The sequence below is a fragment of the Stenella coeruleoalba genome (assembly GCF_951394435.1).
Source record: "Stenella coeruleoalba genome assembly, chromosome: 7".
Taxonomy (NCBI): Eukaryota; Metazoa; Chordata; class Mammalia; order Artiodactyla; family Delphinidae; genus Stenella; species Stenella coeruleoalba.
This window is the reverse complement of record NC_137153.1, coordinates 80,951,510-80,978,705: the sequence shown is the minus strand read 5'-3', so window position 1 is coordinate 80,978,705 and position 27,196 is coordinate 80,951,510. Positions and strand designations below refer to the sequence as shown.

Here is a 27,196-nt window from a genome sequence, read left to right as displayed (position 1 = left end):
AATATGAACAATTAATGCTTCAACTAGAAGCAGTCTGAATGGTGGGCAAATTTTCCTAAAGCCAAGGACCCTTCTGCGAAAAGGGAGAATAGGAGTTAGGCTTCTTCTCTGGGAGGTTCGGAATTACTAAAACATTATTGGGATGAACTGAGATGGTCCTATGTGCAAGGAGGGGCACAAATCCCCCAGATATAAAGAAATCATCATAAGAATAGAAGTGAAGGAGCTTGGTGGAAGCTAATTCTATGCACATGTTGGGCTACTACTAGAACACTTTCTGAATGTCTCAGGGGAGAAATTGATCTATGTAGATTAAGTGGCCTGAAAGGGGCTTTAACATTAGGAACTCTGGTCCATCCCCTGCATCCATCACTTATGAAGGATCAGAGAAGGCTAGTGTGATAAATGGGGCCTTGCACTGAGCCCTCTGCCCTTCCTGTTCCCTCACTGATGTTATGGGACGATAACATCTCTGGGGAAGTGGCTGGTTTTCCCTCTCTACTTTTTGAGGCACTAGTAAGCAAGACTGATCCATGAGACATAGTAAGCACCACACCCCTGGGGTCTTTGGCCTTAGCGTGAGGGACTCCTGGAGCAAAGACATGCTTGCAATAAACAGGAGAGTTTCCTTCTCAGAGGAATGTAAATGTAAATCATCTAAATTATTTTCCATGCCAAGTATAAAGAGGAGGTCATGTTGATTAGGTAGAAAGAAATGACATTGTCCCTGCCCTCTAGAATTTTACAGTGTTTGGGGGAATACATGTAAAATGAGATTGCAAGGTTAGACATTTAGTGTCTTTCAGCTTTACTATCCCATCATGTTAAGATATGATGCATCTTCCCTTTGCATAATACTGGCTCAGCAGGCCAAATGTGCAATATACAGAGCCAATTTGAACAAGCCAGTGTCAGCATTCCATGTAGGATAGAGATTTGAGTATCTACTGACCTATAACATCAACAACCTGATTGCAACATCAAACAGCGAGTTGGATGACCTGCCAACTCATATGAGAAAATACCCGACATTTCAAAGTGCATAGCTCCAGGCAAGGCTGATTCCTGAGGACTGATACCTAATGGGAATAATTGCTCTCATGACAGTATGCAACTCTGACTACTATGTCTTACTCTATGGACTTAAGTAGTATTTTAACATCAGACAAAGAGACATACATGAAAATAAAGTTAACGTGAGTGTCACTCCCTGGTTTCTTGGAGTTATCAAGGCCCAGACAGCCAAGCCCTATGCAGTTCCTAAGTCATAACTGGACCACCATGGTGAGTTTACGACAATCCCATCCGTATCAGTAGTGGAACCCTGAACTACTTACTGTGTTTGCTCTGTGGAAAAGAATGGCTTTTGACTTTGGTTACCTAATTTCACTCCAGATTCTCTGAGGGGACTGGGGTCTTAGGCTCAATTCCATGCCATACACCTGGGATCATCCCAAAGTGCCCAGCTCTGTCCAGCTTCCTCACCTCAAAAGTTAACTCCAACTTTCATATTTCCAGCTGAAGAATAATATTCTATAAAAACTCAGAAGCCTCGTGAACCCATGATCTTTGAGTAACAGTGGTGCCAGGAGGCCCCTTTGGTTATATTCTACCCACCTGAACAGATCCCTTGGTGGGAGCAAGTCTGAATTAGCCACAAAACTCTCCACGCCGCTATTCATACTATTTGCCTCTGTGATTGGTAGAAAAGGCCTTCTCAGTCCCAGTCCCAGTACTGAAATCCCAAAATGCTTCCAAGCTGGCCCATCCACGTTGTGAAAATTACATCTGTGTTTGTGTTCACAGAGAATAATATTTATGTTAAATGAATACTGTTGGCATCTCATTTTTCCTTTTTCCCAATGCTGTATTATCATCAGAAATGGCAGAATTCTTTTTTTGTTTTTAAGATTTTTTTGATGTGGACCATTTTTAAGGTCTTTATTGAATTTGTTACAATATTGCTTCTGTTTTATGTTTTGGTTTTTTGGCCGCGAGGCATGTGGAATCTTAGCTCGCTGACCAGAGATCGAACCCGTACCCCCTGCATTGGAAAGGGGAGTCTCAACCACTGCACTGCCAGGGAAATCCCAGAAATGACAGAATTCTTAAGTGTTATGCATGTTTAGCCCCTGGTTTCTATTGGAACATTTATTAGAATCTTGAGAAATTAGATCCCCAAATTGCACATGGATTATTTATTCAAGATAGTAAAATTATTTAATCAAAATGTAAAAATGATAGGACTTAGAATGCTTACTGAACCAGTGATCAAATCACTGTTACATAATATGAAAATTATCTGCTTGAAAATTTCTAGAGGTTGCTGTCAGACACCATAAATTACCATGCAGCATTAAGAAACCAAGAGGTAATTATGGAAATGAATATTTTTAAAGCAGAATTGTGACTGGAAACAGTGACCTTTATTTTGGTTATTAAGTATATTTTTTTCAAGATAAATAATATTTTTATGTAAATTTTTTTATTTTTATGAGATAATATCAGTATATAATTATTAATTAAAGTCCATAGTTTACATTAAGATTCATTCTTTGTGTTATATATTCTATGGGTTTTGACAAATGTATAATGACATTTATCCACCATTACAGTATAATACAGAATAATTTCACTGCCGTAAACATTTCCTGTGCTTCCTTCCCTTTTCCTTCCTCTCCTGAAAACCTGGCAACCACTGAGTTTTTACTGTCTTCAGAGTTTTCTCTTTCCCAAATGTCAGAGTTGGAATCATATAGTATGTAGCCTTTTCAGATTGCCTTCTTTCACTTAAAAATATGCATTGAAATTTTCTCCATGTCTTTTTGTGGTTTGATAGCTCATTTCTTCCCACTGTCTGGATGTATCACAGTTTATTTGCTTATTCACCCACTGAAGGACATCTTGGTTGCTTCCAAGTTTTGGCAATTCTGAAGAAAGCTGCTGTAAACATCCATGTGCAAGTTTTTGTATGGATGAAAGTTTTCAACTCCTTTGGACAAATACCAAGGAGCACAGTTGCTGGATTATATGGTAAGAATAGATTTAATTGTATAAGAAACTGCCAAACTGTCTTACGCAGTAACAGTGCCATTTTGCATTTCTACCAGCAGTGAATGAGAGTTCCTGTTGCCCTACACCCTTATCAACGTTTGGTGGTGTCAGTGTTTTGGAGTTTAGCCATTCTAATAGGTAGGTAGTTGTATTTAACTGTCATTTTAAATTTGCAATTCTCTGATGACATATGATGTTGAGCATTTTTTCATATGCTTATTTGCCATCTATCTGTCTTCTTTGGTGAGATGTCTGTTCAGATCTCTTGCCCATTTTTAAATTGAGTTGCCTGTTTTCTTTTTGTTAAGTTTTGGGTTCTTTATATATTTTGGATGCCAGTCTTTCATCAGATATGTGTTTTGTAAATATTTTCTCCCAATATGTGGCTTATCTTTTCATCCTCATAATAGTTTCTTTCTTAGAGAAGAAGTTTTTAAGTTTAATGAAGTCCAACTTTTTCTTTCATGGATTGTACTGGTGTCGTACCTAAAAAGTCATCACAAAATGCAAGGACACCTAGATTTTTTTAGGAAATGTATCCTTTTTATAGTGGTAAAATATACATAACATAAAATTTACCATTTTAACTCTTTGTAAGTGTACAGTCCTATAGCATTAAGTACGTTCATATTATTGTGCATCTAATAAATGTATTTTAAATATATATATAATTTTTAATTTCAATAGTAAAATACATCATTTTTGAAACAAAAAATACAGAGAAACAGACAGTATAAAGTAAAAATTACCCACAATCTCCCTTCCCAAAGATATAGCTATTGATATTTTGGTGTACAGCCTTTCAAACACACACACTCCCATTATTTTTATATACATATATTATATAGTATATATATATTATATTGAAGTCAATATGGGATGGCTGTATCATCATTTTCAACCCCTGCACAAGTCTTCTTAAATGAGAAGAGGGGTTATTTTTCTAATATGAATAACATTTGTCCCATGAAAATTGGATATATCACCAAAGTAAATTATAAATTATAAGACTTCCTACTTTTGGTCAGAGTAATTGAATTGACCACCAACAGGTAGAAGACTGCCTCTGGGGGCACTTTTTTTTTTCTATTTCAAAGACTTCCAAAGATTTGCAAGAAATTAATCACAAAAGTTTTCCTGGGAATATATTTTTTAATGCTTTAAATTTTCTATAAATGTCAACTATTTTATTCATAATATATACATTCTCTTTTGAAAGGAGAGAATTTATAATGGTTCTTGTAGTCGAACATTTTTTGTTTTTGTAAAGGGAATAAAACATTGTAAGGGATCTAAGTTCTAGGGATCTTCATGATCACACACTGTTAAAATGTGCAAGTACTTATTACTTGGTGTCCAGCTATTTAAATGAACCCATGCAGACAGAAATTGAACCACACGTTTATTCAGGTCGTGTGCTTCACCAGAATCCATACAAGAATTAAGCATGGTTTTGACCATGGAAGCCAGTTTTGATAACCCCAACCTTTTGCAAATCAATTAGGAAGCTTGACTTGTAGACTGCTTACTGTTAATTAGCAAAAAATGTATCCCGTGTTGGAGAATGTTTATAACTCACACTTTCTGTTTGCCATGACATGACATTTGCATGAGGTTATTGTAAAATAAATAATTTCCAACAGAATTTACTCAATAATTTCTCTCCCCCTACCTTAGATTGGATGAACTACATCTAAGTTAAAAATCTCTTCCTTTAGAAAAGCTTATTATGAAGAGAAAAACCACAAGCTTCTTTCTTGTTAATTTGAATGTGAAATTAGCATTTTTCTGAAGCTTCAGAAGATCCTCCAAAATTTGAACTATGTTTGAAATGAATACCAAGCAAGTGCTTACTTTCTCCTGTCATCTTGCTGCTATGATTGCTGAAGGTCAGGAGCCGCACCCTGCACAGTCCCAAGGGCACAGCAGGTGTTCTAGAAATACTTAGGGGTTGTAAAGAGCCTAGGGAGCCCCTCCGAAAACTACGATTCCATCATTTTGTCATCATCACCAAAATAAGAGGCCTGGGTGGCATTTAACTTACCTTAAACAAATGTCCCCAAATGTATCTGAGATAAATATGTCTCATGATGCCATTCAGCTGATGACATTTGCTTCTGCATATCTAGATGCACACAAATGCTTCCCCCCCCCCCCAGGGAGCTATATCATGACAACTCTGCTTGGGGGGGTTATCAATAATAGACCAGCAATTACGGGTATCCCCAACTTTTCAGAAGTTCAGTTTAAGCCACCTCCCTTTCATGAAAGACCTATATTACTACTGAAAGGAATCAGAAGATTTTTGGCACAAAAGGTGAAAAATGACAATAGCATCCAGCATTTGTTTTACAGTGAGTTGTTACAGAGGCGGCATGCAGCCAGAGCAGCGAGAGTGGTACCGCCAAGCTCCTTCCCGGGGAACTACACTCAGCTTCTCAGCATCAAGCCACGATAGCTTTGAACTGTGTCCGTGAGCATCTGTGCTTCATCTCAATTCATTTTGTGCATCTGTTAGCAAGATGGGTCCCGAGGTAATTGCTTCTTTGTTCACACCTTTTCGGCTTACAGAAGTTTTACAGGAACGCTCTACTTTCAGATAGTGGGGGAAAACTGTACCTAAAGGTACAAATTTGAGGAACAGGTAAGGTGGCGACCCAGATAGCCTGGACAGACTAGAATTCATCCTATTGAGTCATGAGCTCAAGAAGCAACTGCTGTGGAGTTTCTCTAACTACACATTTCCCCCCAAATCGGTGCCCACCGTGTATCTGCTGCTCCTTCTCTAGACCAGCTGGAACAGCACCCCCAGTCTGCTGAAACCTAAGTCCCACCACAGGTTCCAGATAAAGAGGCATTAGGACTCCAAGTAAGTTGTAGTTTAACGTCTTGAATCTTCCCTCCCTTCACAGTGTCTCTTCTTTAGGACCTAGCTTTGCTCATTATCTGGCAGCCACTGCCAGTGCTCACCAAGATTTGCAGTGCACCCCTCCTTCCAGGCTCATGGTCCCTGGAAGTTAGCCGTGGCCATGTGACATGCTCTGACTTGCTCTGGCCAAGGAAATGTGAATGGAACCATTTAATTACTGGAGTTGAACTTCCAGTCCTCTCACCCCACTGCCACAACTGTAGATAATACAGATCACTAACCTGGGATTCCAGACAGAGGACAATGTAGACTGGAGCCCTCCTGCTGACGTGCAATGGACATGTAGCATGAGGAAGAAATAATATGTTGGGTTTTTTTTAATCGATCTTTCTTGGAGTATAATTGCTTCACAATACTGTGTTAGTTTCTGTTGTACAACAAAGTGAATCAGTCATATGCATACACATGTCCCCATATCCCCTCCCTCTTGAGCCTCACTCCCACCCTCCCTATCCCACCCGTCTAGGTCATCACAAAGCACCAAGCCGATCTCCCCGTGCAATGCTGCTGCTTCCCACCAGCCAACTATAAACTGTTTAGATGCAGGGGTTATTTGTTACTGCAGCATAATTTTGCCTAATTTAACTGACACACCTTCCCCTTAATGGGATTTGTGCTCCAGATGATTTCTTCATTTATTTGATTCCCAAGTCAGAACTTTTTCTCATTCCACAGGTATAATCCCAGGTTTGGACCTGCTTCCTTGTCTAACCCTTGTCACTTCCTGATCTTGCAGATGCATCCCTGCCTCTGAACGTTAGCCCTTATGGACAGATCTTATATGTAATGACTGCCTACCTAATCCTTCAATAGCACTCATTCTAGATTCCACACAGCTGGCTCATTCCATTTGCTGGAGCTTCCTTCTGTAGCCCTGAGTGGCCACAGATCCTGCTGGGCCCGGTGGATGCTGTGTCTGATCCACAGCTGTGACTTCTCTGCCAGTCCAAAGCTGGAACAGCTCCTGCACTGCACACCCAGTGTCCTCTGGTGGTCCCAGGCCTGGGTCTTAGCTCCCTCTGCTCTGTTTACCCTGCACTACCAAGTAGCATTCCTTCCAGAGTAAACACCATGTCTCAGGAGTGGCCAGGTGAGAGGAATGTGACATGAAGACTAACAGAGCAGGTCTCCTAGATGGTAGGAATTAGGAAGTTTGAAGATGAAGAAACAGGCCTCTCTCTATGTTTTGCTAATCTTCTAGTTTTGAACTATCTCCATAAAAATAATCTATAGTATGATTTGAATCCTCTGTCCCAGTCATTAAATTTCTGAATGGGATGGCAATTCAGGAATGCTGAAAGATTTCGACAAGGATGTTTGTAATAGTGCTATTTACATTAACGAGGAAAAAAAGGCAAGACTCAAATGTGCAACAGTGAGAGAAAGGTGAATATAAATTATTAAATGCCCGATGATGAAATGATATGTTATAAAATATGTATGGATAAGAAAAAAAACATAAGAAATTACTAAGTGAAAAGAGCAGAAATTCAAAACAGGATGTGCTGCCTAATCCTAACTTTGCTCAAAAAATCATACTTACATTTGTATAGAAAACAGGGCGTTCCCTGGTGGCCTAGTGCTTAGGATTCCAGACTTTTCACCATCGTGGCCGGGTTCAATCCCTGGTCGGGGAAGTGCCTGCAAGCTGCGTGGTGCAGTCAAAAAAAAGAAAAAGAAAATAGATAAATGATATATAGCAAAATATTTGCCATGCTGGGTTTCAGAGTAATTTTAGTATGCTCCTTTATACTTTTTGTATTTCTCAAATTTTCTATAATAAGCATATGTTATTTTCTAATCGGAAAATAATGTTATAAAATATGATAAGAAGTATGGTTTCTACTTTGGACATGGTCTAAACTATTACAGTGACAGCCTAAGATGATATTCCCTGTCCTTTCTTTGCAATCAAGTATCCTCAGGTTTCATAATGGCTTTCTTTCTTTTTATCTTTCTTTCCTTCTTTCTTTCTTTTCTTCTTTCTGTGTCTTGCTCTCTTTATCACAAAAAAACTTAACAAAATTGCTAAGTACTAACAATTACCAGGCAGAACAAAATATGGAGGGTTCCAGAAATGCATATCTGAGGATGTGTATTATATAATTCTGGAAGCAATATGAATAATTTTGAAGTTTCATGTTATTTTCTAAAAAAACTACTCACCTATGAGTAAAGCTTTGGAATAATATATCCATTTGGATTATTATTTTCTTAAGTATTTGAGGAATAGACAAAAAATTATGAATGATTAATTTTGAAGAAATTTAAGTTGCTGGAAACTGGTTTTAACTAAACCTAGAAATGGAAATCGTTAAGCAGATCCTGCTTGGAAAGGGAAGGAAAGAATTGTCAAGTGCCTGCTTCCTCCAAACAGCAGTGGGTGCCCAGCACAGCAATGGCCCATCTCCAATTCCCAGCACCAATACAGGACTTCAGGTTGAGCCTGACTTTCTGGGGATCAGCATCGACCCTACTTTCTGGACATGAGCAATAGGCCACACGTTGATGAATCTCCCTTTAAGGCAGTGCACCAGGTTTGGTCGCTGCCCCTAAATTCTGTTCGGCTAACCGCCCATGAACCTAATTCCCTAGGGGACTTGGCCTGTCCCAGGAACTAGAGTCAGGTCCCAAACTTCCTGCCTTGTGGAAAACTTTCCCAATCCTGATTCCAGTCCTTCCAATCACAGACTCCTACCTCTTTCTGTATCCTGACTTGCTGCAAAATGGGAATTGGTTAAATATACGAGTGAATGAATAAAAATGATGAAAGGAATGAATGGGGTTATTTGAACTGTGAGCTCATGTAGCTCTAATCCTTGGACCCTGTGTAATACTAAACTGCCTCAGACAGAACCTAGAGCAGGATCTATCTTGTCAGCCTTCAGTGGGCAAAAATGCATGACCCTCCCCTCATCCTGCCCACCCCTCCCCCTATTACCCTAATACAATGCCTGCCAACTCCAGTCCTAAGACATGCCATGAGTGGTCCCCACGGTTAAGTCACAGAGTTTGAGGTTGTTATTCAGTGACCTAACAGCAGCCTTTGCAAGACATGTCTGTTTTACTAAGTTGACAAATGTGCACTGAGAATAAGTAAAATTAAAATCATTTGAATATGATGCATCGAGGAGACACAAATTATTTTCCCACCATTTTATCAATATTTTGCCTTCCATCTAGTAACCAAGCCCCTGTGGATCAACTAAGAGAAGAGGATGATTCTGGAATCCACAGATAACCTTTCTTTTTCTATTCCTGCCTTGAAGAAGTTTAGACTCTGTAGTCCTGGAAATGCAGTTAGTGGAACTGGCAGCCTTGCACCCACCCCTATGGAAAGATATACACTGAAATAAATACCTTTGGCACAATGGCATGGTTTAGGTGGTATTTCAGAGCCAACAACAGGCATCTGAGCAATCTGCCATCTCATTGACATTCTACCACATGCCTCAAAATTCTCCAGGCAGGCTCACCTAAAAAATCTTGCAAGGCATGTACTTCAGGTAAATTCTAACTATAATTTAGGTGCATTTGAGTGATTCCAGACCTTCAGATGTTAATCACTTGGCAGGACATAGAGTCCAAGAGAAGTGATGTGTGATGACTTGAAAAAGATTTAAGCACTGAATGGTTGAAAGGTTTCCTGTGAAATTGCTTTACCCTCACTTAATCTGGCTCTTAGCTTTTAAAATCAATTAAAGTGTACTTTATTTGGAGATTTTCCCTACAAATACAGTAGCACATGTGTAGCATGTAGCCTATTAAATAGGTAGCCTAGGTAGATATTAAATAGGACTTCCCGTCTTTCTGGGGAGCATTATTTCCCTGACTATTTGGTAACATCCTTTCCTTGATCCCTGCAAAATGTCACCGTTGAGGTCTAATCCTCATGAAGTTAAACACACTGATCCTTCCCTTGGACTCCTTGTGAATGAAAGGGAAGGCTTAGCCCGTAGAAGTTTTATTTGCTTTGGGTAAGCTATACCCCTAGATGCAAAGAGTTAAAAGGGTGTTTTGCATCTTCAGAATGAAGTTTTGGAAATATATAAAGAACAAGCTCAACATGTATCCAAACTAGGGATCTGGTGGATTTGGGATAGAACCTGGACTATTTTGGATGTACTACCAAGTAGACTTTTCTCTGAATGGTGGGTTTTATTTGAACTCCCTAAAATAAAATGGCTTTTAACTTTTTAAGACTTAGTATCTACATGGCTTATTATTCAGTTGAAATAGTGTTTGTCGTGATTAGATAGACGCATATGTCTATACAAATCTCTGAAATTATTAAAGCCTCAGAGTAGTTCAAAATGATGAAGAAAGATTACATTTAGACAAAAAATTTTTGACCCCAAATCAATCCCATAGTTTTATTTTCCATTCTAAAACGTTTTTTATTATTAAAGTATAGTTGTTTCATAAAGTATAGTTGATTTACAATATTGTATTAGTTTCAGGTCTATGTCAAGGTGATTCAGTTATATATATATATTTTTTCAGATCATTTTTCCATTATAGGTTATTACAAGATATTGAATATAGCTCCCTGTGCTATACAGTAAATCCTTGTTGCTTATCTATTTTACGTACAGTAGTTCGTATCTGTTAATTCCATACTCCTAATTTGTCTCTTCCCTGCTTCCTTTCCCCTTTGCTAACCATAAGTTTGTTTTCTATGTCTGTGAGTCTATTTCAGTTTTATATACAGATTCATTTGTATTATGTTTTAGATTTCACGTATAAGTGATATCATATAATATTTGTCTTTGTCTGTCTGACTTATTTCACTTAGTATGATATTCTCTAGGTTTATCCATGTTGCTGCAAATGGTATTATTTCATTCTTTTTTATGGCTGAGTAATGTTCCATCACACACACACACACCACCGCCGCCGCCGCCGCCGCCACCGCCGCCACCACCACCACCACATCTTCTTAAACCAATTGTCTGTTGATGGCACTTGGGTTGTTTCCGTGTCTTGGCTATTGTAAATAGTGCTGCTGTGAGCATTAGGGTGCATGTATCTTTTCGAATTAAGAGTTTTTGTCTTTTCTGGATATATGCCCAGGAATGAGCCAATTCCATAATTTTACAATCAGTACTTGTGGTTTAAAAAAGGTGGGGAAATGGTACTTTTTATATATTACTGGTAGAAGCTGCTATGAACTTTCTGGAGAACAACTTGTCACTATACATCAAAAGCCTTAAGGAGAGTGTGTCCTTTGGACCAATAATTATACTCTGTTTCATTTACTCTAGGGACATGGAGATACAAAGATTTATATACAAGGATTGTTCATTGCATCATCATTCATAATGATAAAGAATTGGAAACAGCATAGATGTCTAACAGTTCAGTGTTATTTGAAAAGGATTATTATAAATTCACACAATGGAATACCCAGTAGCCATTAGCATAATTTTTGAAGCACATTTAATAAATGAAAAAAATTCAGGGGAAGAGCAAATAACTAAATACATAAATATTTATTAGAAAAATAGCACAACACTGGAAACAAATACTCACCAGTAATGTACTGGTTAAGAAATTGTGGGGAATCTGCACTGGAAAACTATGCAGTGTCAAAAAGAAAAGTGCAGGCCATGGACCTATCTCTGAGAGGTACTGTAGGAAAAGCAAATTACAGAAGAGGTTGTACAGTATGCAAGCATTTTTGTAACTAGAAGATATAGCTATAGATATTTCTGGAAGTCTGCCACAGAACTAGTAACACTGGCTGCCTCTGAGGAGGTGAGAGGTGGGTTGGCAGTAGGAGGGGAGATTCACTTCTTGTGTAAAATTTTGTTCTATTTGAGCACTTTTCCATATGACTATACAAATTAAAAAATAAATACATGGTATGTCCACTATGATTTTAACTTGCAAATAATTTCATGTCTATCCACCTGAATAGAAAAGACTCAAAACCAAACAAAAAAAATGTAGACAAGGGTTATCTTTGGGTGGTAGGATTATAGATAATATTAATTTTCTTCTATGTGTTTTTCTGTATTTTCTGAGCCTCCCTCACCGCACCCCCCAGGACAATCAACATTGATAAAGATTTTAAGAATATAATTGAGGGGGAAAAGGAAATTTTAAACTTTCTAAAGGGAATTCCCTGGTGCTCCAATGGTTAGAACTCTGCACTTCCACTGCAGGGGCATGGGTTCGATCACTGGTGGGGGAACTAAGATCCCGCAAGCCACGCAGTGCGGCCTAAATAAATAAATTTTTTAAAAAAGGTCTAAAGGTCTAACGAGACGGTGGACGAGGGGCTTGCTTGGATCTGGTGATGTGAGCGCTGAGCCTAGTACTGCTTCTGTGTTAGGCAGGACTGGCCTTACTTCCCATCTCCACTAGGTAATTATGGCTGCATTATCTACCTACTGGCTGAGGCCTGCACATATGTAATTAGTTTTGTTACTATAACTCAGTTGTTCTCAATCTTGCCTGCACAACGGAATACCTGGGGGCATTAAAAAATACTAAAAATATACCAAGCCCCACCCCAGACCAATTAAATCCAAATATTCGGGGTGAGAATCCAGCATCCAGTATTATTTAAAGTCTCCCCAGGTGATTCTAATGTGTAGCCAAGGGTCAGAACCACACTTAAAACTGGAGCTTTGATCTCGCTGAAAATGCAAATACTCCTGGAAGGGAGCTGTGATTTATTATCAGTAGGTTATAGGCTTCCTGAGAATAGGTAAAAGACTAAATGACCATAGATTCTTCCCAAAAGGATGACAAATTCTGAGACCAGGAAAGCTGGAGGCCAAATACAACTTCCTCCAAGACTCCTTCAGTCTTAAGAAAGGGGGCATAGGGAATAGAAAACTGAGAGTGAGAAAACCCAAGTACTACTTCTGCTTTGCCACTTCCTGGCTGGAGAACCTGGATCCATTTATAGACCCGCTAGGTATGACCCTGTTGTAAAATGTGCCAGTTGGATTAGCTCAGAGGTTTTGAAAATGGCCTGAGGGAAGAGGAAAGAGGAAGAAGTGTGGGCGTTCCATGTCACACGCCCCCCACCCCCCATCAGTGGATTGGCTTATTTATAGATTTATAGATTGGCTCTCCAGTATGCTTTATTTTTAAGACATGATTCCTGGATTTAAAAGAAACTCCCTAGATCACATGGCTTCTTAGCTCTCATTCTACAATCTTCACTTTTTAATGTAAGCCAAATAGTGAACCTAAAATATATGATATTTTCTGCATTTTCTCATCATTTTGGGGTATTTGATTTTCCTGATACCATGTGTTTTAGTGGAGGCTGTGGAAGCTTCTACTTCTTCCATTTGGACAATCAGTGGCTTTTCAACCCAGTTTTTTGGTTCCAATTCCACAGGCAGAAATCATGGATATTTTTAAGTTGTAAAGAATAGATAATCTTCCACAGCTCACGCCTTCCCTGGAGTGACAAATTCTCCACTTGTATGCCAATTCATGTATAACTTCCATACCAGGGCCAGGATAGGGTAAGGCAAGTGAGGCATTTGTCTTGGGTGCAAAATTTAAGACAGCACCAAATACCTCAGCAATCAAGATACGTAATACTTAAGTCAATATTTAAAAAAATTAATACAAAAATCCATGAAGAACAAATTATAAAAATTTAAAATAAACATATTAATAAGTACTTTAAATTAAAAAGAAAGATTCTACATTAAAAAAAAATTTTTTTTAATAAAGGGAGGATCACCAGTAGTTCTCTGCCAAGCCATATTGGAGCCTCCAGCGAACAAAATCTCCTCACTTCACTCTATCCTAGGTCCCATTCCATACAGTTGAAAGTACTTAACCCAAATCAGCTCTTAAGAATTTGTATAAGGCCAGTGGGGCCTAATCAAACTTATAAGCTTTTGCACAGCAAAGGAAACCATAAACAAAACAAAAAGACATCCTATGGACTGGGAGAAAATGTTTGCAAATGATGAGACCAACAGGAGATTAATTTCCAAAATATACAGACAGCTCCTACAATTCAATAACAACAAAAAAAACCACAACCCAGTGGAAAAATGGGCAGAAGACCTAAATAGACATTTCTCCAAAGAAAACATACAGATGGCCAACAGGCACATGAAAAGATGCTCAACATCACTAATTATTAGAGAAATGCAAATCAGAACTACAGTGAGGTATCACCTCACACCAGTCAGAATGGCCATCATCTAAAAAGTCTACAAATACCAAATGCTGGAGAGGGTGCAGAGAGAAGCGAACCCTCCTACACTTTTGGTGGGAATGTAAATTTGTGCAGCCACTATGGAAAACAGTATGGATGTTCCTGCAATCCCACTTCTGGGCATATATCCAGAGAAAACTTTAATTCAAAAAGATACATGCACCCCAAACTTCATAGCATATATATATATATATATATATATATATATATATATATATATAAACACACACACAATGGAATATTAGCCATAAAAAAGAATGAAATAATGCCATTTGCAGCAACATGGATGGACCTAGGGATTACTTAGTAAGTGAAGTGAGTCAGATAGAGAAAGACAAATAACATATGATATCACTTATATGTGGAATCTAAAAAAAATGATACAAATGAACTTATTTACAAAACAGAAATAGACTCACAGACATAGAAGACAAACTTATGGTTACCAAAGGGGAAAGGGTGGGGAGGGATAAATTAGGAGTCTGAGATTAACAGATACACAGTACTATATATGAAATAGATACACAAGGACCTACTGTATAGCACAGGGAACTATATTTAATATCTTGTAATATTAATAACCTATAATGGAAAATCTATAATCTGAAAAAGAATATATATATATATATATATCTGAATCACTTTGCTGTATACCTAAAACTAAGACGACATTGTAAATCAACTATAATTTTAAAAAATTTGACCACCCAGACCCACAAAAAGGGAATTTGTATAAGGATGGAAAGATGGAAGTACCCTGACAAATTTGGAAGAGGCCTTTGGAAATTTTTGTGGCTCAAATAGATTTTGGTAGGCTTAAGAGATAGAAAAAGAAAGGAAAAATGAACAAGAGAGATACCTTTATATCTAATTTTGTGGTCTGGAAGAGATATTTTATATTCCTATTTAAGACTGAAAAGCCATTAGCTTCCCAACATCTTGGTAAAATTCAGAATGGCAGATTGAAAAATTTACAAGGATAGTAACTAATTGATAGTAACTAAATTTACAAGGATAGTAACTAATTTACAAGGATAGTAACTAATTGAAAGGTTATGATTAAGACCATTTCAATTACTGAGAAGGCAGCACAACAGATACTTTAATTATGTATTTTTCATCAACGTGTACTGTGTTTCATTAATTTATCACACATTGAGTAATTAACAACTTTGACTATATATTGTGTCATGATCTCCAATATATAACATGCTCATGACTGGAAATGAATTTGTGATAGGAATATCAACTTTCCTATAAAATTGATTTACATGGAATTAATACATGTTTCCATCTGGGTTTGAACAACAATGTTTCATCTTCAGCTTTCTTGATACCCTAGTGTGGCTAATTTTCCTTGGCGAACCCATTTGAGGCAAGATTTTGAAGCACAGGGCCAAGGAATGTTTTACAGAGGGAGCCAAGCTTTGGTGGGCACCATCTGGCTAAGGAAAAATCGGCAGACTGCCACGGGGCCAATATGTGGCCTCTTTGACTGGAGGGTCTCTTTTTCATTCATTCAACAAATGTTTATTAAGAATCTATTGATACTACATCCCAGGCCCTGTTCTAGGTGCTGGGTTCAGGAGTGAACAAAATAGACAAAGATCTGCGTCATTATTGAGGTTTGCATAAGAAATCATCAAAGGGAGATGAGTGTAATGGGATAGATGATTATTTGATTTAAAAACATGGTAACAAAGAATGGGAAGGAAATCAATTGCCTCCGTCAACTACCTGATTAATTCTAAAACCCAATCCTCACCCTGCTAACTGCCTTCCAGGGCCCTCCTGAGATACCCACAGGTACAGCATGTTCCTATAATGTGGCATTTAAACTGGTTTAGGTTTTACAGCAATGAGGAGTAAAGCAGGTGGTGGAAAACGTTGCCAGCTGGGAATATGGGCGTGGAATTGCCAGATCTTGACCAGGAACTAAAATCCAGATTTCTGTGTGAATCATTTGATGTTTAAGTTCTGACAGCTAATTCAGTTTTTGCATTAGCACCGTTGAGTCTAAAGCAACCCTTCTGCAGCTCAGAGACCACCGAGTTTGCAGCCTTGGTCTTAGGCAGGAGAGTCCAGCATAGCCAGGGAGTCTTGGGGAACAGATGGCTCCAACTTGTAGTAACTCTGGGGCAGGAAGGAAGCTCCTATACTAGCTAAGTCATTGTTGACCATTTGGGTGCAAAAAGGATTTTGATCATGATTTTCGGTGATCTGATACCTCACTATCTGATTTTAGTACACATTAATTCATTTGCTTATTCTTTTCTGGCTGAAACATGGTCTACTCAGCTTAAAAATGGCTCCCATATGGCCCGTCTTGTAGAGCCTTCCAGTGCAGTGGAACTTTGATGGTCTTCACATTGTGAGGTACAATGCCGCCTGTGATAATGCTAACCTTGGATAAGCACAAAATAGGTACATTTGATTAGAGGCAGAGGATTACTTGTATGCATTACTAAAGGTGGTAACGGAAAGATGTCACTGAGGTATTCTGCTTCATCTACAATATCTGTTTGGTGGCTTTGCAGTGTGGGTATCTTCTCTTTCAGAAGAAAGTATTCTTTTTTTCATGTTTTTCATCTTCAACATGATAAACCCTCTTTATTTCATCAAAAAAATCATAATATTTCTGCTGATTTGAGAAATGTCCTCTAGGTGGCGCCATTTATAGCTCTCTGAGTCTCCCAGGGCCTGCTTGCCTGCCTTCCTCAAAAGCAAGGCCACTTTGTTCCTTGGCCAGCCTGCTGTGCCAGCAACCTCTGCCCAGAGCAGCTCTTTCCCAGCTCTTGTAGGATCTGCAATGTTTTAGGCTGACTTCTAATTGATCTTTCAGGTGACCATTGTGTGCCTACCCATACTCCTTCAGGTTGCTTTGCATGGTGGCTTGACTAACTGCTCCTTCTTCCAAACTCCTCTAGCAATTCATTCTCTATACTGTAGCTTAGCAGCCAGTGCTTCTCATTTCACATTGTTGTTTTATGCATGCAGACTGCCTGCCCAAATAGATTATTAAACCTTTAAGGGCTTTGTATGCCTCAGCCATCTGGCACAGTGCACTGCCTGGGACAGGCAGTCTGCGAGTGTGTTTGTGGTTGATGTAGGTTTTGTATTCTTGTGTTTATTCATCACTTACTATCCATTCTAGGCTAGGCACTCTTTTGGGTGCACTGAAAACAGTTATGAAAGACAAGGTCCCTGCTCTCAAGCAGCTCCTAATCTCAGGAAAGAGAGAGAGAGAGAGAGAGAGAGAGAGAGAGAGAGAGAGAGAGAGAGAGAGAGAGAAATAGACAATTACAGTGGTATTATAGTGGTGCAGTGCATGGTGTGAAGCAGCCATGCTAAGTGACTCTGGGAACAAGAGAAGTGCAGGCTTTTCCTTCCCCCCAAGCATCTTTTACAAGAGTGTGGCTGTGACCTTTACTCTCTTTGACCCTAGGATCACTCCTGGAAACTGAACTATGCCTTTGACTGTTTTTCTTTGCCAGTACCCAAAGGACAGGATGACATGACAGTGGAGGTAGGATGTCACAGAAGAGGTGATAGTCTTTCCATTTTCCTCTGGTGTTCACTGCTCCTAAGGTTTTGTGGTTTGCTTTTCAATTATCTAGTAATTGCCCTTGAATTCTCGAAATGGTTTATCATCTCACTGTCTGTTTGGGGGTGATTTGAAATTGCTGATTTCCTCTTAAGTGGTGTAGATACATATTTATCGAAAACCTATTCATTCCAAATGTCCCCTTTCCTGTGAAGTCTTCAGTTCTCCTGAACAGAATGAATGATTCCTTCCTTTTTATACCTTTATATTTTACTTGTATCCCAACTTTAATACAAATTGATTTCATTTTCTTTTATTATAGCTGTTCAGAGCCCTAAGACATTAAGCCTATTGAGGGCAAGGACCGACCATATTTTATTCACCTTAGTGTCTCTCTTCTTGCATTTTCACCTTAGTTGTTTACATATGGTAGGCAATGAATAAGTTTGTTGATTTAATGAACTGGGACTTTGTAACATGATCCATGTTTAGTTGAATATTTAGCATATTTGCTTCTAGAACATGGTCAACAACTTCAGTAGTTTCTACATGGATTTCGTTCGTTTGACTTAGGTTGTATGAATATTTTCTTGGCAAATGCTTTCCAGATACATATGCAAAGGTTTCTGAGTAGATCTGGGCTCAGACTTGAAATTTTCCTGTTTCCGTATTGACACTCATATGTGACTTTATCGCTGTAGAGTGTTGGTTTTCCTTACATCCTGATTTCTTCCCAATACTTGAAGGAACATCCTCCTACTGATTTGTCTAATCCATTCAAATATCTACCAAGTGCCAAGGAGTGTCCCTGATGCTAGGCATATAGGGGTGACAAAACAGACTTTTCTTGTTCTACAATGTGTTGAAAGAATTTAATTCCTTTCATCAAAAAGTAGGTCAGGGACTTCCCTGGTGGTCCAGTGGCTAAGACTCCAGGCTCCTAATGCAGGGGGCCTGGTTTGATCCCTGGTCAGGGAACTAGATCCCACATGCCGCAACTAAGAGTTCACATGCTGCAACTAAAGATGCTGTGTGCCGCAACTAAGACCCAGTACAGACAAATATATAAATAAAAATAAAAATAAAAATAAATAAATATATTAGGTCAATTCAGTCAAAATGGAGTACCTGATAGCTTAATAGCATAGTTTGGGAGACATTTTCAAAAATCTCAGAGGATCCGTGGCAAGGAAACCAGACACTTATTTGAAGCGTTCTGTTATTTTTCTGATGTTTTGTATCTCTCTGCAATTCATGTATAGACATATTTGAGAGGATGCAAACTTATAATTAAGTTTTTCCCTTGAAGCCATTTAAAATTTTGGCATATTGAATTTCAGTCTTTAACTTCATTAGTCACTTAATTTTAAATTTTGATTTCACAGCGTTCACATAAAGGGGGTGAAGTTTGTCCTTTCTGCTTTCCTGGCCAAGGTGAAATTTAATTACAGTTGGCCCTCCTTATCCACAGGTTCTGCATCCTTGGATTCAACTAAGGGATAACTGCATTTTCTAGGCCAAATATCCTTTTAAAAGGGGAGCCTAAAATATAGATCTTATGTCTGGATGACTTGTTTGATCTAAGTCGTGGTGTGTGTGTGTGTGTGTGTGTCAAGGGGTGGAAGTAATGGCAAATGAAAGAAGGCAGTCGCATACCCATCATCCAGGAATCCTATGTGCATTCTTGACCTATAGCAATAGTAGAGTCATGCCCTCACTTTACATTCTGGATCAGGAGGTTGCACTAGAGACATCTCAGAGAAAACATAAAATGTGAAAAAGGGATTCCCTTCTTAAGATACAATTTACTCTGAAGACCTGAGCCTCCATTAAGGCAGAAAGCAGTATGAGTTTCACCTCTTGTAGCTATTAGATAAAATAAAACTTGAACGAGCAAGGAGTTCTTCTGGCCATTTATCAGACACATGTTACAACAAAATAAGCAGACAACATTTAAAGTAAACTGCCTCAATCGAAAGTGGAAAAACAAAATACTAGAATGGCATTTTGCTGGAGCGATCCTGGTTTTCCCATTTTCCTCTTTTATTCTTTCCATTTCTTTTATTTCACATTACTTTGCATTTTCCCAGAAGTCATAATTCCATCTCGGTCTAGAATGGTAAAGTCGATTACTTGTCTGTTAAACATCGTGTGCCTTTCTCAAAAACAAGAGGAGAGCTTGTACAAAAACAAAACAAAAACAACTTCAATGGCATGAAAAGTTGGAAGCTATCAGGAGACTCTTGGAAACTGGGCCGCTTCATTTTTCTGCTCAGGATTTAGATTTCTATCTCCAGTTACTTTGTGGCCAGTTTCTCCTGTTAAATCTCCCCCGTCCTCCCTCCGCTAGACAGCGACAGTTCCTTCTCTTCTCCAGTCACACTCCACGATTGAGTGTATCTTATTTGCTACGACAGAACTGGGGTCAGAGGTGACGCGAGATACTTTCTAACCAAATGGCGTTTTAGAAATAGGAACGGGAAAGAACACCGAACTGGGCAAGAGCCGCCCGGCGGAGCTGATCCGCGCTGCCCCGGAGCCGGGGGCGGGAGCGCCGAGGCCGTCTTCGGGGGAGCCGGACAGGGTGTTCACGGCGCCGGCCAGTGCTGGGGGCTTACTGGGCCGAGATCCCCGCCTTTTCGGAGGAGCCGCGGCCGCGTTCCGGGGCCAGTGGGCAGCTGGCGGGCGGAGGCCGCCATATTCCCGCTTTACCACGCCCGGGCGGCCAACCGGCAGCTGCAGGTTGGCGGCGGCCCCGGCTGCGCCTCAGCGACCCGGCCCCGCCCCCCGCCGGGGGTGGCCGTGACCGCTGAGCCGGTGGGCCAGACCTAGGGCGCGGGAGCGGGAGCTGCGCTAGCGAGGGGAGAGCCGCACTTGGAGGCGCGCCGCGGCGGCTGCGAGCCCAGGAAAACCTTTCAGGAGGGGCCGGCGGCTCCGCCTCCCGCTCCCCTCCTCCCACGCCCATCCCCTCCCTCCTCCTCCTCCTCCTTCTGCCGCCGCCGCCGCCGCCTCCCTCCCGGATCTGTGCTCCAGTTCAGAGAAAGAAGAAAATGTGTGTGTGTGGCGAGGGGGAGGGCGAGCACTGAGCAGCCGCTCCGCGGCAGGCAATCCGGGCCGGGGGTGGGCGTCTGGCGGAGGCGGAGGCGGAGGCGAAGGAGCGCGCGGCGGCCGGGCGGGCGGGCCGGCGAGTCGGGTTTGCGCGCGAGCCGGGCGGTGGGCGCGGGCAGGGCCGAGGGCGCCCGGGAGCCGTTGTCAGGCGGCGGCGAGGAGCGAGCGCGCCGGGCGCAGGGAGCCGTCGGCGGTCGCTCGCTGCGGGGACGCCCCGGTGGATGTGCTCTCGCCGCCGGGCGCACGGCTTAGGGGAGCCGCGGCGGCGGCGGCGGCGGCGCGGGGGGCGAGGCGGGCCGCCCGTTCCCGGGGAAGGAGGCGCGGGCGTCTGAGCGAGGCCGGGCGCGGCGGCCTTCCCCAGTGCGCCCCCCGAGCCAGCGCCCGCGGCCGCCTCCCGCGTCCGCCTCGCTCCTCCCGGCGGCTCGAGCCGCCAGCTCCCGCCGCACCCCCGGCCCACCTAGTGGCCCCTGCCCTGGCCGCGGCCCCCGCGGCGGTTCCCCGAGCTCATCCCGGACGCGCGCCCGGGCGGCGGGGGCTCGGCGGCCACCGCTGCCTCGGGGGAGCGAGGGCGGGAGGGTGTGTGTGCGCGCGTGTGAGCAGAGGGTGCCGGCGGGGCTGCAGCGGAGGCACTTTGGAAGAATGACTCTGGAGTCCATCATGGCGTGCTGCCTGAGCGAGGAGGCTAAGGAAGCCCGGCGGATCAACGACGAGATTGAGCGGCAGCTCCGCAGGGACAAGCGGGACGCCCGCCGGGAGCTCAAGCTGCTGCTGCTCGGTGAGTACAGCCGGAGCCGGCCGCCGCGGGCCCTCCCGCCGGACCTGCGCCCCCTACCCACCACCCTCAGCCCCCCGGGACCGTGGCCCCGGCCCCCGGCCGCCCGCGGCTCGCCCCTGCCCTCCCCGGGCGCGTCCCCGGCCCCTACCCGCACCCTCTTGGGCGCGCGCGCGCGTACACAGAGACGCGCGCGCGCGTAGAGGGGTCGGGGTTGCTCTGCTCAGGGCCTCGGCTTGTGCCTTTCGGTATCCCTAAGGGCTGTGCACTCGGGGGTGCGCATTTGTCTGCGGTGCTTCTGCAATTTGCTCAATGACACATTGCTTCGGGGAGAGGCGCGGGGGTGGGAAGGTGGGCAGGGGGGTTGAACTTCCAGTGTCGTGGCCGCGGCGCCCCGTGGGGTGGTGGAGTGGGGAGCTGTGCGTATGTGTGGCCCGAGGGTGGCGAGCGGAGCCACGTTGGGGGATGGCGTCCGGTGGGGTGGCCTGTGTGCATCCATTATCAGTGCTTTCTGGGGTCGGGAGCGAATGGTAGAACGGTGGGCTGACTCGCGACTGGGTTCTCCGAGGAGCGATGAGGAGGGAGCCGAGTGGTTGGCTCTCCGAAGAAAGCGGGCTTGTGTTTTCGCGGGGCGGGGAGGCAAGCCCAAATGTGTCACACGAGTGCTGTTCTCTAACCATCAGACCACCAAAAGGAGGGACCCAGAAGAGTTTCTTAATGGTGACAGGCGTGTTTCTCCACCATTCCTTCCAGATAAAGATGAGGGATATGGGAGGGTTGTGCTGTATGGTTGTTGACAGCGATGGGTATCTTTTGTTTAATGAGGCAACCCAGATGTAGGCCTGAATTCACAATAGTTACCAGTACAGCCTCAATTACTCTCATGGAAGCAAATAGAAACCTTTTGTTTAAAGCGGACAGCATTTTAATATCTTTGGAATCTGGGCTAGAAGGAAAACGGGAAGTGAACAGCAAAAATTTCCCTTTAATCTCTACAAAATAACCCAACATTCTGTCTTAACATTAAGTTAGCAAGAAAATGCCATTTCTGAACTAGGAATTTTATTCATTATTATCTCTGAGAGAATGTTCAGAATCAACGTTCAGGCCAGCGCGACATAACTCTGAGCTATTGTGGTAGGAAGAACAAACGGCTTTGCAGTAACAGGCCTGAAAAATGTCTGCACTCGTGTTCTGGATATTTGCGTGTATGATGAATAGACTTCTCAGACATTTCTGGAAGAAAATATTGTCAATTCTGATTTGAGAAGCATGCATTTTCTTTCTTATCTTGAACTTTCCATCTCCTGGTTCGAGGAACCAATTGCCTTTGGGACTGAACTGCTTATGTACTGGGTCATTTACAAGAAGGAACAAAATCCAGTGATTACAAATAGTTACAAATGGTTAACTCACATGCCCTGCTTAATGTCTTCATTTTGAAACCAGATTAGGTAAATGTGCACATGTTTATAAAGAACAGAAGGCAAACCCTGGATAAGAGGGGTGGTCTTCAGGGAATGAAGCCAGGGAAGGGGAAAACTGCAATTGGAAAAAGAAGATCTTTTTATTTTTTATTTTTTGTTCTCATTTTGAGCTACTTCTAATGGCTGAAAAGGTGTAGTTGAATGCTTTCTGAATTCTCAAGATTGAGAAGAAAATAGAGGGGGCAAGAGAAATGTATGGAGTTTAATGCATGATTAAGGGGAAAAGCGTGTGTTTTAGAGAGACTTAAGGATGTTTTTTTGTTTTCTTTTGCCCTGTGTACAGTCTTTATTTGTTTCTGTTTAGCTGTGAATAGGGCATTTGAGGTCTCTCAGGCCAACCCCATTGCCTGAAATGTGGCAGCTCTGGGTTCCTAGCAGCTGTGAGTTAGAGCTCAGGGGATTTGTCTGTCTGAGGGCCTAGGTTTGAATGTCTAGGAGGAGGACTTTGGGAGAAATGCCCGTAGATGGACACTTAATTACAGACTGGACTTAAGTAACATATTGTGCTTTTTTAAACAAACAAACAAACAAACATACTTTGCTTTAAAAAATGAACTGGGAGATAATTTTATGAGGAAAAAAATTAAAACAGTTTACTGCTAAAATGGTGGTGTGGAGAACTTTTTTTCTCCCCTTCTTATTAGATTTTCGAGTAGGATTAAATATAGCCCCACCCCAGCCCCTAAGTATGGCCTATTAGAAGTGGTAGAAAAATATGACATCAGTTTAACATCTACATTTATTAGCATTTTAAAACTATACAACTTTTTGTTAGAAACTCAATCCCTAGACATCATGTAAGATTTGCTACAGCTTCATGTTCTAGGTATGTTGCTTTTGTAACATAACTACTGCGGTACCTACACGATTTATATAGTCAGTGCCATATACTAATTGTAGATTTGTGTGTGTGCTTGTGATTTTTGAGTCCCGGAGAGAAGTGATGGTTGATTTGAACCAGGGAAGGTATTGGGGAGGGTTTCCTTCTGAGCAGTGCCTGATGATGTGCTGCTTTGATGCTGCTTTGCACTCAGTGTTCATTCATGTAAATGATGCCCATCAAAAGGTTTACCAGTATTTTTAACTACTTTATTTAAATTGAGGAATCACCCTTATATTTAAGTGCAATTCAGTGTAAAATTATTTTCAAAGTAAATTGTAGTTCAACGTGTGACACCATTTTAATGGATTTATTTGGCAGGGGCCCCTTGCAAAATATAAAATTAATTAGTTAATTTTATACTGTGGAGAAATTAGAAAGAGAAAATAGTGGTTACTTGCCTAGATGAAAGTATGGCAGTAAAATTTGGGCTGCCTTGATACCTATCCAGCAATTATGCCGATATGTTCCAAATTCTACAGTACTTATACATTTTGATATTTATTGTTTTTAAAAAACGAACCCAGACACCTACTACCATAAAATAGCATATTAAATTCTGAATTCTTGTTTTCTTTATTCATTTTCTAAATTCATTTATATAGTGTTTATTTTCTTAGACACCTCAAAGAAAACTGTTTGTTTTCTACATAGATATGCAAAGAGAATATTTTAAGTTTTTATATACTTCCTAGATGTAATGCACATTGTTTCCTTTAATTAATACTTACAAATATTAACTAATTATTTGGTGGTACATAGGTCACACTATTTAATATAATGTGTCTTTAAGTCTGTATAAAACAAGTGGCCTTGAATGCCTGCTTCCGGTCAAGGATATTCATGTTGAAATTTTCAGTTCCTTGAAGACACATTTTTTCCCTCCATTAACCTGTTCTTACTTTACATGTTTTAGAAATCTTTACTCTTCAGATCTTAGTCATCTGATAGAAAAATTTAGCAAACCTTTTTTTATTGATTGGATTCCACCTATTGAAGAGGCAAAGTTTAAGCCCGTTTTAGATGAAAGAATATATGTTCTTCCTCTTCTAACTGAATTACATATGTGATTGGAGATTTTCTTTCTATTCTAGACTGGAAGCTTAGGAGAGTAGGGACTGAGGACTGATTCTATTATTGTTCACTATTAAATCCCAGCTTGTGGCACAATCTCTAATTCATAGAATGGTCTCAATAAGTATTTGTTGAGTAAGTAAACTTATTTGTAACCCTCCTAATAGAAATTGGGACCATAAAGCAATGCAGACATTATAGAGACATGGGGAAATGTAATGTTTTTATTCTGTGGCAGAGAAAATCATGATCTTTTAAAAAAATTATATGTAACTCTTTGAGCCAATTAAATACAAATGCATTCCAGGATAGGAAGTGTTAATGTAAGATGTTACATCACATATTGAACCATGTATTACAGTTCTGTGCTGGGTGCATTTGGGAATGATAACAGTCACACTTAAAATATGAAAGTTTACAGGAAAAAAAAAAGAAACCATACCATGTCTTGATTATTTTTTTTTGTATAGAAGCTAGTTTAACCCTCTCATCTTTTTTGCCGTATACTTTTCCCCATGATACACTCAACAGAGTGAATTTTTAAATTCTCTAGAGTACAGGTGGTGAGCGAACAGATTTTTACAATTTACCTATATATAGTTACATGAGGAGAACCGCAACGATTAAATTTTAAGAATTGCAGAAAGAACGTTTTTAATTTGAGCGATGTACATTTGTACTGAAAACTGAACAGTTACAGAGCAGAAGAAACCTGGAAGGCTGGAAGTGCTCTGACAGAGTTAGACTGTGTGGAGAGCTCATGCATGCAGGTCTCGGTAAAAGCACCCACCCCGTTACCCCTCTGTAGAGTTGCTAGGGGAAGGATGAGGATGTTGATGCCCGAATTAACCTAGAGGTTAGTGGCTCTCTAGGATGGCTCCTCAGAGCCGCAGAAGGAAAGCTTCCTTCTGAGCAGCCCTAATAACAGAAGCTCCCTGGAAATACCATAATACAGTGTTTATGAGGCTGCTTTAAGACCAGCTGGTTTTCTTTCTGCTACTTTTTTAGCTTTGCAAGTGTTGAATATGTTTCTAAATGTCAGGATTTGTTTGGATGTGTTTCCTTTTTTTCTTCATTTTATTTTTTTGGAAACAAAGTACTTATAGTTTGTATCTGAAGAGTGAAGTGGCAGCATCCCTCATAAAAACCAAAACTGTAGCTCTGACTATATAACAAGGCGTTCAGAGTAAGATTTTTGCATTGAACCACGTAGATTCATTGTCTAGATCTGCCATATAACTGTCAATCTCGTACTTGTACTTACGTATTGTTTCTTCTTATGGGAATTTTGGGCGCAAATTAAAACCCTACTGAACAGTGAAGTGATCCCGTATGTATCTGTTCACATATTTTTAGGTAGGCTTAGGAAGGAGAACCAGAAGAATAATTTAGTGGCCATTTTGTTTATTACAGATAAATTTTATAGCCTCTTTTTCATTAAAAAAAATCAAACAACCTAGCTGTACCTTATAAGAGATGGCTTATGTTCAATTTTCAGAGATGCCTATTAAATATAGTTATGATTTTTATTACAGATGAATTTTTAAGGACCTGAAACAGCTTCTGCAGTTGTGAGGCTGCGTGCTATGCTAAACTTAGCAGAAAAGAACACATTTTTCTTCATGATCCAGGCAAACTTACACTTGAAAAGAAATGAACGAGATTTGCCAAGGATGATTTTGATTCCAGCATTCATATTAGTTTTTCTTTTAGGTTATTAGTTCTTTTGGTTATTAATGGAACTGTGGATTGGGTGTTGTAGAGGAAAAATAGGGACCTCAAAGGGTACATCTTGCAAGAGAGAGAAGCCATTTTAAGAAGGTTAGGATTGCTTTCTCACTGAGAAGGTGGAAAGAATGTGTTTTCTCCAGACTCTCTCTTTTGGGTTGAGGGAAATACAAGTATTTGTAGCAGCAAATTTAAAGTCTAATTTTCTGGTTGAAGGGGAGGGTAGTGACATTTTTTTTCAAAGGGAAACTTTTAAGCAATGTTAAGATCTCTGCAGAATTAATCCTAGGGAAGTGTGAAATAGCAGTAGAAGGTAAGATGTGTGATTGTTGGTAATTAAATCTGTGGCAATAACTGACTACAGTAAACAGTGAATGTTTTCTCTTGTTCTGCCGAATGGAGTAACATTAAAGAAAGAGC

The 27,196-nt window shown here is 40.9% G+C and overlaps 1 protein-coding gene across 6 annotated transcripts in view; it reads left to right on the top strand.

Annotated features, from left to right (window-relative positions):
• The window catches only part of LOC307189266 (guanine nucleotide-binding protein G(q) subunit alpha), a 441,007-nt gene that overhangs the window by 130,706 nt on the left and 283,105 nt on the right, over window positions 1–27,196 (top strand). For 4 of the 6 annotated variants that reach the window (XM_079927177.1, XM_079927176.1, XM_079927174.1 and 1 more), the window contains 3 exons: window positions 2,899–3,033; window positions 3,111–3,192; window positions 5,410–5,923. Coding sequence is in view for 1 of the 6 variants with exons in the window: in XM_079927173.1 (XP_079783299.1) it covers window positions 21,475–21,610 (136 nt within the window). In the remaining 5 variants the exon portion in view is untranslated. Of the gene's footprint in view, window positions 1–2,839; window positions 3,034–3,110; window positions 3,193–5,409; window positions 5,924–21,466; window positions 21,611–27,196 lie in introns of those variants that run through there. The other 2 variants (XM_079927175.1, XM_079927173.1) reach the window with 2 other exon arrangements.